The 16,554-nt window shown below is 55.8% G+C and overlaps 1 protein-coding gene across 4 annotated transcripts; it reads right to left on the reverse strand.

The window, feature by feature from the left end:
* Positions 1-1,331: 1,331 nt before the first annotated feature.
* On the reverse strand, positions 1,332-11,792 carry PLPP2 (phospholipid phosphatase 2). 4 transcript variants are annotated; one of them, XM_065918397.1, is made up of 6 exons: positions 11,671-11,792; positions 8,438-8,589; positions 8,005-8,279; positions 2,448-2,505; positions 2,052-2,228; positions 1,332-1,805 (listed from the first exon to the last, which is right to left on the reverse strand). In XM_065918397.1, exons 2-6 carry the CDS (start codon positions 8,471-8,473, stop codon positions 1,656-1,658), a joined length of 696 nt encoding a protein of 231 aa, XP_065774469.1. In that variant the 5' UTR covers positions 8,474-8,589; positions 11,671-11,792; the 3' UTR covers positions 1,332-1,655. The 4 variants fall into 4 exon arrangements, with proteins under 4 accessions (XP_065774469.1, XP_065774467.1, XP_065774466.1 ...); XM_065918395.1 differs by having other exon boundaries at positions 11,630-11,787; XM_065918394.1 differs by lacking the exon at positions 11,671-11,792 and adding an exon at positions 9,227-11,008.
* Between the last annotated feature and the right edge of the window lie 4,762 nt (positions 11,793-16,554).

Here is a 16,554-nt window from a genome sequence, read left to right on the forward strand (position 1 = left end):
TTCATCTCCCTCCTCCTGAGCTTCTTCTGCTCCTCAAGGTCATTGGGGCAATGGAGTTCTTCATCTCCAGGGAGGGCTGCTAGGCTCCATGTCTGCCTCCAAGCATTAAGTTATCCTGCTCAGTCCTGCAAGGGCTTCAGAATAAGAATGGGTTCTCGGTGCAGATAAAATGGAAACAGACACTTAAAAAGAAACCACCCAATTTGCTCAGATCTTTGATGAAGATTAAATTTCCTACTTACACTGTGACTGCACAGATGAGTTCTGTGTGCTCAGAAAGTTTCAGGGACACCAGCCCATCAGTGGCCAGGCCCAGAAGCTCGTGTCACCTTGGACACCTCCCTGGTGCAGGGAGTCCAGCCCTTGCTGTCTGCTTCACTTCCTGACTCCCACTTGGGCCCATGCTTCCCTCCACTGCCCGTTCTCTAAATTTTTCCGAATTACAAACTCTCCCCCACACTGAGGTTTCAAACCCATTTTCCCTTTTTGAGGTGTGTTTGTGGCCACATCCGTGCTGCTTCCCTGACATTCACTGATGTAGCCAGTAAGGGAGGGGTTCCCACTCCAGGGCAGAGGACAGAGGGGCTACATACACAGGGTCCATGCAGCGGGAGGGGAGGGGTCGGCTTCAGCGAGTCCTCCAGACTGAGGGAGTGGGGGGACTGGGAGCTTCAGGGGCTCAGCTGCAGGTGGGCACTGCTGAGATGGGACAACTGGGGAGCAGGGGTCCTGGTCATTCAAGGGGAGCGACTCTGAGGCCTGGGTGGGAAGGGGGTGCATATATCCCTGAGCAGAAATGGGACAAGGAGCCTGCTCCAGGACCAAACAGCACATGTCATCTTCCACATAACAATCCTGGAGAATGGGGAACTGCCCCCTCACTGGACCTGGACACAGCCCTGCACACAGTCGTCTCTGGGGTGCTAGCCACGCTCCTACCCACATCCGAATCTCTGGCCGGCTCCGGGTCCCTCAGCAGACACCTCCTTACTGTGGAGACGCTTCTCCGCCCAACCAGGACTCAGGCCTCTCCTAGCCTCTCAGGCCTTGGGGGCCAAACAAGAGCAGGTGCCTTTTGTTCAAGGCTCCCTCCCTCTGCAGGGTGACCCTCAACCTTAGCGCGGGCCTGCAGTAGACTGGGCCAGTCTGGCAGTCAGCTTTCCTTCCACTTACCTCCCGTCCATGAGACCAGAGTAGCAACCCAGGCATGGCTGACCCACCCAGCTATGCCCACACCTGGGCTCAGCTAAGCCCCCGACCAGCAAGCCCCCCACCACCGCCGCTGTAGGAAGAGTCCTCAGAATGGCCACAAGAAACAGGTACTGATAACATTTGTCAAGCAAATGCCCTATTTTACTAAAAACCCAAGTATACATTACATTTTACAAAAACAGCATCCGTCAGGATCTTTCAGTCCCTTCCCTAAGCCAACAAAAGATGGGGACTCTGAGGAAGGGTTCCCCTCCAAATGCTGGGGCTGCCCCAGGCACCCTCAGACCCCTGGTCCAGTGCACAGAAGGTGGGGTTAGTGGAGCCCCTGCCAGGATCCAGCCTGGGGCCTGTGCAGAGCCCTCACCACGGTGCTAGATGAGGGGCCTGCCAGGACCATGGACACGCTGCCCCCACCGGAGCCCCAGCTGGACGCAGCTCCTGCCTCAGGAGGAGGACACAGGGTACCCGTAGTGGTTGTGGTCAGTTTCGGCCAGGGCCAACGTCAGCGACAGACTGGGCTTCCGTTCCAGTTCTTCCTCCTCCGGGCAGTGCTGCGGGGGCCGAGCTTTGAAGAAGTCGGAGACGTACCGGACCTGGCAGAGAAGAGGAAGGCAGGAGCTGCCTGGGGGGAACAGGACAGGCCAGGCAGGCTGGGTACAGTGGGGCAGGGGAGCCCAGGAGTTGAGGGGTATCTTGACAGGTCAATGAGAGAGCAGAGTTGGAGTCTTAGGGGAAGATGGGAGCACAGGGCAAGGGTCTGGGAGAGGCGGCCCAGAGAGAGCAGGGGTCCCAGAGTGGGGTCTCTGGTCAGGGCAGGGGGTCGGGGCCTGGGAGCTCACAGTGAGGCTGGCCACCAGCGCCCCCTGCAGGAGGCCGACGAGAACGTCACTCCAGTGGTGTTTGTGGTCAGACACGCGGGTGTAGCCCACGTACAGGGCGAAGGCTACCAGGAAGAACTGAACGGTGGGCCGCAGCAGCCGTGCCCACTTCCAGCAGAGCCGGGCCTGCACGTAGAGCTGGGGTCCGAGAGCAGTCAGTCGGGCACCCACCAGGCCCACCCTGCCCGACGCATGGACGGCAACCCTGGGGCCACAAGCCTAGAATCCCCAGACACGGGACCCCCAGTTTTTATCAACACAGCAGAACCTGAACCTCCACCTCCGCCCTGGCTCTCCCAAGGCCCAGGGAAGGGCTGGCCACGGCCACAACACGCCAGTCACAGACAGCAGACTCACCGCCAAGAATACCATGCAGTACATGCCAAAGGAGGAGTGTCCGGAGTAGAAGGACAACCTGAGAGAGAGAGGGTGGTGGGGGTCATGGGGCGGTGTGAGGAGGGCAGCCAGAGGGCTTACTCTGTCCTCAGCCTCCAGACACCCGGCCCCCGCCTCCCCCCCAGGGTCCAGGAGGACTTTATATAAAAACGCTGCCAGTGCTAGATGCCCTCAGTCCTTCCCTTTCCAATTTTCTGACCATGTGGTCAAGTCTCATGGGCTTTAAGGCATCACCACGAAGCTGCTTCAGGCCCTGAAGGCAGAACCCAGGGTCGACAACTGGGTCCAGACAGCAGTTCCACTTTCACTGTGTTTCTTCTCAAGATTATTTTCCACCTGTGCTCACTGATATAAGGTTTGCATTTTCTTTTTATAGAATGTCAAGTTTTAACAAAGGACATCAGAGGAATAAGTCAAGGCTGTATATTGTCTCCTTGCTTGTTTAACTTATATGCAGAGTACAGCATGCGAAATCACAGGCTGGAAGAAGCTCAAGTTGGAATCAAGACTGCCAGGAGAAATATCAATAACCTCAGATAAGCAGATGACACCACCCTTACGGCAGAAAGTAAAGCGGAACTAAAGAGCCTCTTGATGAAGGTGAAAGAGGAGAGTGAAAAAGCTGGCTTAAAACTTAACATTCAAAAAACAAAGATCCTGGCATCTAGTCCCATCAACTCATGACAAATAGATGGGGGGAAAATGGAAATAGTGACAGACTTTATTCTCTTGGGCTCTAAAATCACTGAGGACGGTGACTGCAGCCATAAAATTAAAAGACACTTGTTCCTTGGAAGAAAAGCTATGACAAACCTAGACAATGTATTTAAAAGCAGAGACATTACTATGCCAACAAATGTCTGCATAGTAAAAGCTATGGTTTTTCCAGTAGTCAAGTATGGATGTGAGTTGGACCATAAAGAAAGCTGAGCACTGAAAAATTGATGCTTTTGAACTGTGGTGCTAGGGAAGACACTTGAGAGTCCCGTGGACTGCAAGGAGATCAAACCAGTCAATCCTAAAGGAAATCAACCCTGAATATTCACTGGAAGGACTGATGCTGAAGCTGAAGTTGCAATTCTTTGGCCACCTGATGCAAAGAGCCAACTCACTAGAAAAGATCCTGATTCTGGGAAAGACTGAAGACAGGAAGAGGACAACAGAAAATGAGATGGTTGGATGGCATCACCAACTCAATGGACATGAGTTTGAGCAAGCTCCAGGAGATGGTGAAGGACAGGGAAGCCTGGTATGGTGCAGTCCATGGGGTCATGAGGAATCAGACACAACTGAACAGCTGAGCAGCAACAAAGAACATCAATGGACAAGAAAGAAAATGGCAGATTGAGAGACCCCACCCCATGAAAGCAACTGGAAAACTGACAGCAGCCAGAACCAGACTGGTGGTGGCATGTGAACCAGAGAAAGGAGGAGACCTACCTCCAACGCCTGAGACTGTGTGGTCCTGACCGGTGCCTCCATGGAGCACTGGCCATAAACACTGACAGCAAATGCAACAGTCACCACTGCCTGGGACAGTAAACACAGCAGGATGAGAAGGCTAGCCAAGAAGCCGAGAGGAAAGGCCAGGCTGAGCTGCTCCGCAGAACGAGGCTGGGAATCTGGGGGCCAGGCTGGGCCCATCAGCAAAGACCTGCCAAGGTGCTCCTCTCTCCGCTCTGGCCAACTCGCAGACATGTCAGTTGACACGGTCCACATGGCACATGTACCCAACATATACACGTACCCACACAGCACACACACCCCAACACACACACACCCACAGGGCACACGTACCCCAACACAGCACACAAACCCCAACACACACACACCCCACATGGCATACATACCCCAACACAGCAACGCACCCCAACACAGACACACCCCACACAGCACACCCACTCCGACACACACACACCCCAACACACACACACCCACAGGGCACATGTACCCCAACACAGCACACACACCCCAACACACACATACCCCACACAGCACACACACCCCAACACACACATACCCACACAGCACACACACCCCAACACACACACACCCACAGGGCACACGTACCCCAACACAGCACACAAACCCCAACACACACACACCCCACATGGCATACATACCCCAACACAGCAACGCACCCCAACACAGACACACCCCACACAGCACACCCACTCCGACACACACACACCCCAACACACACACACCCACAGGGCACACGTACCCCAACACAGCACACAAACCCCAACACACACACACCCCACACAGCACACCCACTCCGACACACACATACCCCACACAGCACACATACCCCAACACACACACACACCCCACACAGCACACCCACTCCGATACACACACACCCCAGTACACAGACTCCAACATGGCTCACACACCCCAGCGTGGCACACGCACCCCAACACACACACCTCAACGTTCACGTATCCCACACGGCACACAAAGCCCATCTGTAAGATGAAAGCTTTTCTTCCATGGTTCCAGGTATTTAAGGACATATCTGTCCACTCTCTAGCTTATCACTCAGCTAATAGCACAACTTCACGGCCACTCATGACAAAGAACAAAGACTTTACAAAATTAGTTCAGAACACTTACCTAGCAAACAACCAAGGACAACAAACAGCAAAAACAACAGAAGAATCTGATTTCCAGATGTATGCTACATTATATGTATGTATGCTACATCACACGTATGTATGCTACATCACGCGTGTGTATGCTACATCATGCATATGTATGCTACATTACAACATTAAAAATGCTCTGGGAAAGGGGACACATACATACCTGTAGCCAATTCATGTTGATGTATGGCAAAAACCATCACAATATTATAATTATCATCCAATTAAAATTAATTAATTAATTTAAAGAAAATGCCCAGGGACTTCCCTGGCAATCCAGTGGCTAAGCCTCCCCACTCCCAATGCAGGGGGCCCAGTTCCATCCTTGGTCAGGGATCTAGATCCCACATGCTACAACTAAGATAGACCTGGTGCAGCAAAATAAGTAAATAAATAAACAATTTAAATATATTTATGTAAAACAAAAAAATGCCAAGTTTTCAACAACAATAAATATTTATAATAGATGCACAAAAAATGTGGGAAATGCTCAGGGGAAAAAAGTCTATTACTAGAAGCAGTCGCTAAGAAACTCAGATATCAGACTTACTAGATAAAGGCTTTTTTTTTAAGTTTGGTAGATAAAGACTTTTAATCTGCCATTTAAAATATGTTCAGAGAGCTAAGTGAGAATGATGTCTGATCTAATAAGAGAGTACCAAAAAGAAACAGAAGTTGTAAAAAGGAATCAAATAGAAATTCTGGAGTTCAAAACTATAGTATGTGGAAGATGAAATCACTAGAGGGGTTCAAAAGCAGACCTGTGCAGGCAGAAGAGCATGTGAACATGGAGACAGGTCAATCGAGACTTTTGGTCTAAGGAACAAAAAATGAAAAGAATGGAGAAAGTTCAATGAACTCCAGTCTTGTGGAACACCATCCAATGTACCAACATATGTACAACAGGAGTCCCAAAAGGAGACCAGAGAAAGGGACAGAAAGAATATTTGAAGAGGAAATGCCTAAAAACTTCCCACATTTGATGACAAACATCCATCCACACAACCCAAAGGCTCAATGAACTCCAAACAGGATAAACTCTAAGACAGCACAGCACAGTCAGGCTACCAAAAAATGGTGAAGATCTTGAGAGCTGCAAGGGAAGGCATTCATTGTGTACAAGAAATCCTCAATAAAATGAACAGTTAATTTCCCATCAGAAACCATGGAGACCAGAAGGATTCCAAGTACTAAAAGAGAAAAGCCTGTGAATCATGAATTCTACATGTGGCAAAATGATCCTATAAAAATAAAAAGAAGTTTAGACATTTACAAACAAACAAGAACCAATAAAATCCATAGCTGATACGCCTATAAGCTCTATGAGAAATGCTAAAGGGAGTCTTCCATGGAGGAATGAAGGATACTAGTCAGTAACTAAAATCTACAAAAAAGACACAAAAGACACCAGTAAAAGTAATTACCAAACATAAACAGCAGTGTGAATGTATTCTGGTGTATGATCCTATTTTTCCCTACATGATTTAGAAAAAAAAAAATCAGCTAGACTAAAGAAAAAAAAACTAGACTAACTATCATTCCACAGTAGATATCACATCATTATGTTGTACATCTGAAAGTAATACAACGTGGCAACTACGGGCTTCCCAGGTGGCACTAGTGGTAAAGAACCCACCTGCCAATGCAGGAGACATAAGAGACGCGCATCCAATCCCTGAGTTGGGTAGATCCCCTGGAGGACAGGATTTCCCTGGTGGCTCAGTGGCTAAAAGAATCTGCCTGCAATGAAGGAGACTCCTTCCCTTGGTCGGGAAGATCCCCTGGAGAAGGACATGGGAACCCACTCCAGTATTCTCGCCTGGGAAATTCCATGAACGGAGGAGCCTGGTGGGCTACCAGCCCATTGGGTCGCAAAGAATCAGACAAAACTGGGGTGACTTAGCATGGCAAATATAGCTTAATTTTTTAAAAACCATGTAAAACAGTTATTATAAATCTATGCTGATGAGTACATGATGTATAAAGATAAAACCTGTGACAATAACCTCATAAGGGGGTGGACATATATGGCTGCAAACATTTTGCACAGTAAGTACCTATGAACAGAAAAAGCAGTAATGGGGAAAAAAAGCAGTAATGGAGAAATTTTTTAAAAAGATACAATATATAGAAAACAAATAACAAGACAAAGGACAATTCACTGTTAGAAAAGGATCAATCCATCCAGAGATATAACAACACCTAAATAGATACAAGCACCTAAACTTGGAAACACTGCAGAATCCAGACCTGAAAGGACAGAGGGTGTGATTCCACTGATAGGAAATGTTCAAAACAAGCTGATCCACAGACAGAGAGTGGGTTCCTGGTTGTCAGGGGCTGGGGTGGGGGTGACAGTTCAGGGGTGTGGGCTTTGTGTGTGTGTGATGAGAATATTCTAGAATATTAGAGTGGGGATGGATGCACAGGACTGGGAATGCACTAGAAATCAACAAGTTGTGCACATTAAGATGGTTAAATTGGTGGATTTTATGTGTTGGGAATTTTATTAAATTTTTAAAGAAGGAAAATAGGACATCAATCAAATGAAAAGTTCACCAGTAGAGATGGTGAGAGGACAGAGCAGAATGTGAGGGTGGGGGCTTGACATTTCGGGGAGGTGGGTCACCCCTCCTGACACCTCCTGCTCTGCCCCAGGGCGCGATACCACAGCCCCACGGCGAGATACCCCAGCCCCACCTAAGCTCCCTGCTGGCATGATGCAGGCGCAGGCACCTCCAGGCCTTGCTCCTGCCCGTTCTCCGCACCTTCTCAACCTGGCAGCTCACCCCGAAATACCCAGCTCCTGAGGGCCCTTCTGCAACCCCCACCCTCCTCCCGGGTGGGGCATCTGTGGTCCAAGCACTGCCCACCTGGACTCCGTGACGTTAGCAGGGCTCCCCCTGCACACCTCCACCTGCACGTACGCCGAGCAGTTGACGCGGCTCCAGTCAGGGTCACACACGGCCAGGAAGTTGGGCCGCAGTCGGCCGGTCATGTACTTGGCCAGGTCTGTCAGGGACTGGCTCACTGCCGCCCCAAACAGGAACGTCCCCACCACCTTGTAGAGGGCGGCCAGGTAGTTGTTGAAATCAGAGCGGGAGTAGAGGCGGTCCGTGTACACCAAGTAGGCTTCCCCGGCCGACACCTGCGGGCAGCAGCCGGGGGCTTCAGCGTTCCCAGCCTCTCTGAGGTCACCGGGGAGCTGGGGACCCCAAGAGGGCTCTCTTCCACACAAACGCCACCCCGGGCAGGACTGGACCTGCCAACGCCCCAGCCACCACCCCGCACGCCCTCCTGCCTTACAAGGATGACAGTGGCTGTGATGATGACCCCGGCCATGAGCCCATGGGTGATGGTGTCTGGACGGTAGGGGTATCGGATGGAGTCATCTCCACAGTAGAAACCTCGCTTGTATGGAGTGTTGACGAACGTCAGGATGGCGCAGGGCAGAGCGGCTGGGGGGGTGGGGGGAGAGGAGGCCGGTAGGCACGAGGTGCTCCCCATAGCTGCTCCCCAGCTGAGCCCCACACTCAGCTGTGCCTTCGTCCGGCACTTGGACCCGGCCTCAGCCTCCCTCCGGGTCTCCTCACCTCCCTGCCCACCCAACAGTCAAGAGAAGCTTTCCTCATGGTAAATGAGAGGTCACCACCCTGCTTAAAACCCCTTGTGATTCCCCTTCATCATCAGATCAACACGCAGGTCCTGCCCAGGCCAAGTGTCCACCCCCTGCACACCGCCCACCCTCTCCCACCCCTTGCTTCCCTCCAGCCTCCTCCACTCTGCCCAAATCCAGCAGGCAGCCACCCGGGCCTCTGCTCATAGCCCCACTGGCTGCCCAGAACAGTTCTGACTCCCATCTTCCCCACTGACCGCCCCACTCCTGGGGCCCCTCTCACAGCCTTTCTCCAGGGTCCTCACCTTGTGTAATCTGCAATCACCCTTTGATACCTGAATGACTCCCCAGACACCACTCCCCCACAGTGAGCACCTGGGGGGCCTGTCATCATCAAGGACTAGTCTCTGGAGCCTTCTCAGGTGGGGCCTTGCAGAGGTAAGTGTCTTCCCAGGTGGTGCTAGTGGTAAAGAACTCACCTACCAATGCAGGAGATGTAAGAGACTTGGGTTCGATCCCTGCGTTGGGAAGATCCCCTGGAAGAGGGCATGGCAACCCTCTCCAGTATTCTTGCCTGAAGAATCCCATGGACAGAGGAATCTGGCAGGCTACCGTCCATAGGGTCGCAAAGAATCGGACACTACTTAAGTGATTTAGCACACATACACACACAAGGAGGACGCCCTGCTTGTAGTTCTAGGGTTGGCCAGAGACCAGGAACACCTGGTGAGACATCTGCATCCACACGCTGTCCCTGAGCCAGCCACACAGGGACCGGACAGGCCCGGCCCAGGCCAGGGAGCTCAGTCCAAAGGTACATTCAGGAGTCACTAGTCATGACCAGACCCTGTCTGGCACAGCCGCAGCCCCAGAGTCCAGAGGCCCCAGGAGCCAAGGGCAGCTGGGGCACAGGGCTCCCCGCCTCCCCAGGGTGGGGGCACAGAGACAAACCCAAGCAGGGTGCCCTCTGGCCCTGGCAGGGCAGGTGACACGTGAAAAAGGGTGTGACCAGGGCAGGGGGAGGGCAGGGCCACACCCCCTTCCAAAGGTCACGTTCTGGGCCTTGGGGACCACCCATGATGGTGGGTGATGCTAGGAAAGGCTTGGTGGAGAACAGAGATCTGGCTCATGGAGCTGAGGGGCCGGGAATAAAAGTAACAGGCATGGCATGACTGGGAGGTGGCTGTGGCCGTCAGTGGCGTGTTGGGCAGGACACATGGGGAAGGTGGCTTAGAAATTCAGAAGATATCTGGGAAAGAGCACCCCCAAAGGGACGGCCAGCACAAAGGCCGGAGAGTCTGGAGAGCCGGGTGCTGGGGGGAGCTAGGTGGGGTGAGCAGAGGGGGCAGGATGGAGACAGACAGGTGAGGCGGGGGGCTAGAAGAGGCTGAGAAACCAAGTCGAGCCCCACTCCCAGAACCTGAGCAGAGCAGGGGCTCCCACGGGGGTTCCTGTGGCAGGGGGGCAGTGAATCAACCTCCAACCCCTCTCCCCCAGGCCCAGCCCTTTCCCCTGGAGATTAGGACACATACAGTCAGAACTGGGGTCAGGCTCTCCTTGGATTCAGGAGTCTGCTGCCTCCCTCTGCCTGAGCTGCTCCGGCTCAGGTGTCCCCACGGCAGACACGCCCGAGCCTTCCTGACCTGGTGTCGACCCCCGTGTTTCCCTCAGGGCCCTTGTCACCTTCTAAAACTGAATTACTGCTGTACTGAAGCTTCTAGACTGAGAGCTGCGTCGGCCTGGGCCCCAGTCCCCTGGCACACGGGCAACCCCACCCAACCTAATCTCTGCTCAGTCACCCCCGGCTGTGTGACCTCCAGAGGAAAGCCGAACATCCCTGGGTGGAAACTGGGGGGCACAGCAGCACCCCCTCACAGGCTGACTGGAGGAAAAGGTTTAATTATCACAGGCGTCACAGTGTCTGGTATACAGTAAGTGCCACAGAAACGATTAAAGAAGTGCTCAGGGAAGGATGCCCAAGGTGGGCGGACACACACAACCCCCTCTCCCAGGACTTCCAACTGCCAACCGGCCCTTCCCCAAAAGAGTCTCTTCTGGGACGTAGGGGGAGGAACTGCCTCGGCCTGCAGCCAGGGCAGACCCCTCCCGTCCCAGCGGAGGCGCAGGAACCAGACTGGGGGGAGGGCAGTTGAGGCTGGAGGGGCCCCTCCCTGCGCCGGGGGTAGAATTCCGGGGCCATTGTCCACACAGCCCCGGAGCAAACACTCAGCCTTTGTTTCCGAGACCTGGGGGGGTGGGGGAGAGGGGCTGGGGCTGCCCCTTCCCCCAACCTGGCCCGCAAACCCGCCCGACAGGTTTGGTCCGCGCCACCCCGAGGCCCCCAGTTTGACAACAGCCGGGGGCCCGGTTTCTCTCCCGGGCCCGAGACCGGAGGACTAGTGTTCGAATCCCACCAACACCCGGGCACCCCCGGCCAGGGCTCCGCCCTCCCAAAACCAGCCAACGCGAGCATGGCTCGCGGTGGAGGGCCATAAGGGCGCCCCCCACCCTGCCAGCCTCACCCGGCCGCCACCCGCGTGAATCACCAGCCCGGCCTGGCCAGGCAAGGCGGGCGGTGGAGGGGGTAGGTGTGGCGAGCGGCCCCGGAGGCGACTTCCTGCTGCCGCGAAGTGGCGGGGTGGGGGGGCACCGACCCCCACCGACCGGAGGCCCGCGGGGGAAACCAAGGCCCTGGAGGGCGCGCGCAGACTTCGGGGCCGGTGGTGGGGGCGAGGAGGTGATCCGAGGCTCCGTCCACCTCCGGAGGCCTCCGAGGGGTGGGGGCCGCGGCCCCCACCGGTCCTACAAAAGTTCGGGGGGATCGGGGACAGGGCCGCCCGGAAAGGGGTCCCCCCACGCCCCCAGGCCCCTGAGACTCTTACCGACCAGCACGCACAGCACGTCGAGCAGTACGAAGACCCACCTCCGCTCCATGCCGCCCCCGCCCGGGCCGCGCCCGCGACCCCCGGCGCCCGTCCCACCGCGTCCCGTCGCGTCCCGGCTGGGCCGCAGGGTCACATGGCATCCGAGCCCGGCCCAGCCCGGGGGTGGAGGGGGTGGAAATGAGGGGGGCAGGGCCCAGGAGGGGCGGGCGGGGCGGGGCCGCCCGGGGAGGGGGTGGACTCTGCCCCCGCCCCGCCCGCGGCCCGCGGCGGGGGAGGGGCGTGGGTAACCGGGTCGGTACCGGCCCGCGACTGGAGGATGGGTTGCGAGTTTAGCAGCTGGCAGGGTCGTCGGCGCCCAGCATACCCCCCGCCCCCCACGGGAGGCTGAGGCCGGGGGACCGCCAGTCCGGGGTCACCCTGCAGCGTCCGCGTCCGGCCGCACTCCCCGGGCACCCACGGATTGGATCGGCTGAGTCTGGGGTCGGGATAAAGAACGAACAAACGAAGGAATGTGTGAGGGGCGGCCGGCAGGACGGGGCGTGGAGGACGGAGCTCGGAAACCCCAGGACCGTCCCTGCGGGACCCTCGGTGCGCCTCGGTTTCCTCTTTGGGGCACTCGAGCCCCTGTGTGCGCGTCTGAATACTTCTGAGCCAGGAAGTGTCTACAAATCGATGGGGCGTCGTGGCTTAACTGCAAGGTTTCTTTCTTTCCTCCTGGTGCTTAAAATCCTGGTGGCCCTTATACATCCCCGGCATTTGAAAGTCATTTCCTCAACGCCCACCCTGTTTGTGCCAGGCCCTGCTCCCATGTGGCACACTTCCCACTCCCGTTTACAGGGAGCAAGTCGTGCCCGGAGGACTTGCTCACACACTGCAAACGGTAAACTTAGGGCCTGTGCCCTACGTCCCCTCCAGGTCCCAAGGACTGAGCTGGGACGTGCCGGGGTTCGACACACCCGCACTGGATTCTTTGGGCCGCAACCATATGAGAGGCGTTGGGGAGTGTCACCGCCTCCGGGAGAGCCCTGGACACGGGAGGACACGCGAGCTTCTGCCACTCTCTCAAAGTCACATGGTGAGAAGAGGCAGGGCTGGGGTTTGAAGCCGAGAGGCCTGGCCCTAGCCCCACCCCTGCCAACAATCTGAAAACCGGAGATGTTCCCGGACTCCTTTTCAGAGATGAAGGGAGCCAGGTCCAGAGAGGAGCATCCTCCAAGGTCAAGCAGCTGAGAGGTGGACTCAGTGCCCCCTTCCTGAGGGAGCAGGGGTCGGCAGAGAGGCAAAGTGTATGTGGGGGAGGGTGACAATGCCCAGTTCATCTGTGGCTCTTCCACCCCTGGTCAGACGGTGGAGTTGACATGGTGCCTCTGGACCGAGTCCCCCGAACCCGGGAACGACTTTCCTTAAGCAGTCAGCAGACTCCAGTACCACCACGACCCCGCCCCTACACACACTCAGAATAACTCGGCCCACTCCCAGGACTTGAGCAGGTTCCGCATGGAAACCAGACCTGGATTTTCCATCTGCGGTGTGGCAGACAGTGGGAGGGACGTCCCAGCAACCCCCGCTTTCAACCGCACACCCAGGAGCTGGCGAAGGCACATCCTCAAAATGTAGCTCCCTCCCTCATCCCCACTTCCTCCCAGGCGTTCCGAAGAATCAGATTACTCGCCCGCAGGGCTTCCCTCGGTCTGGGCGGGGGAGGGGCTGTCGCCAGAACCTGGTTCAGGTTGGGGCGGGGCTCTCGAAATTCTGGACTCCGGTTGACGTGCTCCTGCCGGTAAGGCTCTGCCTCTGCCCTTGGGCTCCTCCGACTACACTCACACTGGGAAGGGCGGCCCCGTCCATGCATCATTCATTCATTCATTGGTCAGTTCACTCATTCAAGCGGTGGAATTACCTGACAAAATACCTGTGTAGGTGCCTGAGTCACACGTCACACGGACATTATCCGGCATCTTTATTGGGCACTTTCCACATCAGCCTGGCCACCCCCCTCCCTATGGTCTTAAAACTTTCAGTCAAGGGTAGGGAGGTGCAGCACGGTACAGGCATGGATGAAATAAGCACCTACCCTGTGCTGGAAGGGGCAGCCTGGGCGTGGGGCTATGGGGTTGGGCCCCAGAGTGGGAAGGAGCAGGAGGCCAGGTGGCTGGACAGCGGGCCGCCCTCCCCTCCCTGCTGACGTGGGCAGGGATGGGATCACAACATGGTGAGAGCAGCACGGATTCGGGTCAGGGCTGGAATTAGGGCTAACTAGGAAATCCACCTCGGGCCAACAAGGCCCACCCTGAGGACAGAGCCCAAGCTGGGAGACACTGACATAGCTGCGACCCTAGCTGGGTCACGGCCGGCATCTCCCAGAGACAGCACCTCCCCTCTTGCCTGGCCGTCGGGGCTGCTTTGCTGCACCTGAGGGACTAGGGGTTGGCTCCAGTGTCATGAAGATGCAGGAAGAGGTGCCTGGGGGTGAGCAGAGAGGCTAGCACACAGCAGGTGCCCCCCACACACACACCCCCAGTGCACCTCCAGCCCTGCCGCTCTCTGCACTTCCCTTGGGGCTTAGACTTAAGAGACCCAGGTTCAATCCCTGGGTCAGGAAGATCCCCTGGAGAAGGAAATGGCAACCCACTCCAGTATTCTTGCCTGGAAAACCCCATGGAGAGTGAAGCCTGGCTGGATATAGTCCATAGGGTTGCAAAGAGGCAGACACGACTAAAGCAACTTAGCATTGCAGCACTGTTGCTCCCAGGACTCAGCACGACCGTCCAGTCAGGAACAGGGTAACCTCCAGTTCAGCTCCAAGTCCACATGCAGGAGCTCGGGTCCTAGTGACGTCGCCCTTCATGCAGGCTCCCTCCCTCCCCTGCTCTACCTTCAGCCTGCTGATTCCCAGCCTGGAGCTTTAGGAGGCAGGACAGACCAACCAGACACTCCAATGCTGCTTCAGAACCCAGGTGAGCCCATGAGCAACAACCGGCCCAGCAGCCAGAGCGAGAGCTCCACAGGATCACAGGTACACAACATAGGCCCAGAGACCTGTCTCCACCTGCTCCTCAGGAAGTGCAGGAAGGCGGGGCAGGTCATGCCTCCAAGCACAAGAGCACGCTCCCAGGGCACCCTCCCATGGCGCCCCTCCGTCCCTGCCAGAAAAGCCAGGACCTCCACCCCCACCCCCCACCAAGCAGCACACAGTGCAGACCTGGAAGCACTGCAAAGTCACCGACCCTGGTCCCTCCAGGCAGGTGGTGACTGGTGAGGAAAAGTGGCACAGGCAGCAAGGGAGGCCGAGAACCTCCGTTCTCCGAACACCCCACAGCCATCCTGGGTCTCACCCCCTGGGGACCATCCATGGGAGCAGACCTGAGTTCACTTCCCAGGAGCTCACACAGGCCTGGATCCAAGCCCACCACCACAGAAGGGACTGGGGGCAGCGTGCACAGGCAGTACCCCCACAGACATCTCCACACTCCAGCCACCACCGCCCACCCTCCCAACTTTACTGTGCAGGGGGGAGGGGGGGGCGGTAAGCCCACCTGCTGGACCCCCAAGATGGAGGGAAGACACAGGTTCCTGAACCTCCTGGCTGGTGGCACAGGAGTGGGCTCTGCCAGATGCTGAGGCAAAGTGACAGCCCAGCACAACCTCAGAATAACACTGGGGCATCTGCAGTACCAGGAACTTGGGTTTTCTGTACTCACAGCAGCCCAGGATGAGGGTTGCTGGGTCTAACAAGTGCGTGCACAGGACTCAGGTGAATCTGAATCCCAGGTGAACAAGTCACTTTTAATATAAGTATGTCCCACTGTATGGGATATACTTACCCTTAAAGGTTTGTTTACCTGATTTAAATCTAAGTGGGAGTCCTGTACATCATCTCAGAACCACAAACCAGGAAAATATGAGCTGTGGGTACAGCCCAGTCCTGTTCCAAAGCCCAGGGTCCTTGGCCAAGGAGGACAAGGCCCTAGCCCAGAACTGTCTGCGTGCAGCCACCTCCTCCATCCCACCCACACTCTGGGAGCTGTTTGTGGGTCCAGCCTCTGTGGCCTAGCTGATGGCCGGCTCCTTCAACAGAGTGACGGGAACCAGGGTCACCTCCTGCCATGTCCTATGGGAAAGGCTCCCCCAGACTGAGCACCCACCTCCCCTTGTGTGGTTAGAAAGTAGGTCACAAAAGAGCTCCACTCCAGCTATGAGGAGAAAACACTGGATGAACTAGAAAACAGTAGTAGTAAAGGTACAGTGGCACTTGTCTGTGAGAAGTCCATCCTAGAGGCCAGTGCAGGCATCTCCTAGCACCAGGACAGAGCAGGAAACCTGGGTGCAGGTGGTGATTCTGCCTGCAGGTCTGGGATAGACACCAGTGGACCTGCAGACAGGTAGGCAGGGCCAGCTCACCATCAAGATGCCTAAACCAGGGGCTTCCCTGGTGGCTCAGTGGTAAAGAATCTGCCTGCCAAAGCAGGGGACACACTACTGAAGCCCACGTGCTAGAGAAAGTCCGTGCAGCAATGAAGACACAGCACAGCCAAAAACTAACCAATAAGAAATACACAATGTGTGTGTCAAAGATGGGCCAGACAGTGGCCAGGAGCAGTGGAAGGAGGGCCAGGGGGCAAGTAGCACAGAGAAGACAGGAAAACGCACAGTCTGAGGACAACCTGGGCTCTGCCAGGCAAGTGGGGACGCAGGAGCAGAGCCCAGAAGGGGCAGCAGAAATACCTGACAAGCCAGCCGGGAAGCCCCATCCCCACCCCCCACCTCCCCACCAGTGATGAAATGCACTGACCCTCAGGTCCCAGGAGCTCCACAGAGGATAGATACCACATCACATCCAAACATAAAGAGAAAATCACAGTCGGAAAGAAAAAGATGTCATGTTTGGGGAACACAAGTGAGAATGACAAACAAGAGAAGCC

The sequence above is a fragment of the Muntiacus reevesi genome, chromosome 1 (assembly GCF_963930625.1).
Source record: "Muntiacus reevesi chromosome 1, mMunRee1.1, whole genome shotgun sequence".
Taxonomy (NCBI): Eukaryota; Metazoa; Chordata; class Mammalia; order Artiodactyla; family Cervidae; genus Muntiacus; species Muntiacus reevesi.

Excerpts from the sequence above, each read along its gene's own strand:
- PLPP2 (XM_065918394.1), bottom strand. The coding sequence starts at position 9,335 with ATGGGATTCTTCAGGCAAGAATACTGGAGAGGGTTGCCATGCCCTCTT. Across the intron at positions 2,506-8,004 it reads GCTAACGTCACGGAGTCCAG|GTTGTCCTTCTACTCCGGAC; the intron begins GTGGGCAGTGCT and ends TCTCTCTCTCAG. Across the intron at positions 1,806-2,051 it reads CGCTGGTGGCCAGCCTCACT|GTCCGGTACGTCTCCGACTT; the intron begins GTGAGCTCCCAG and ends CTTCTCTGCCAG.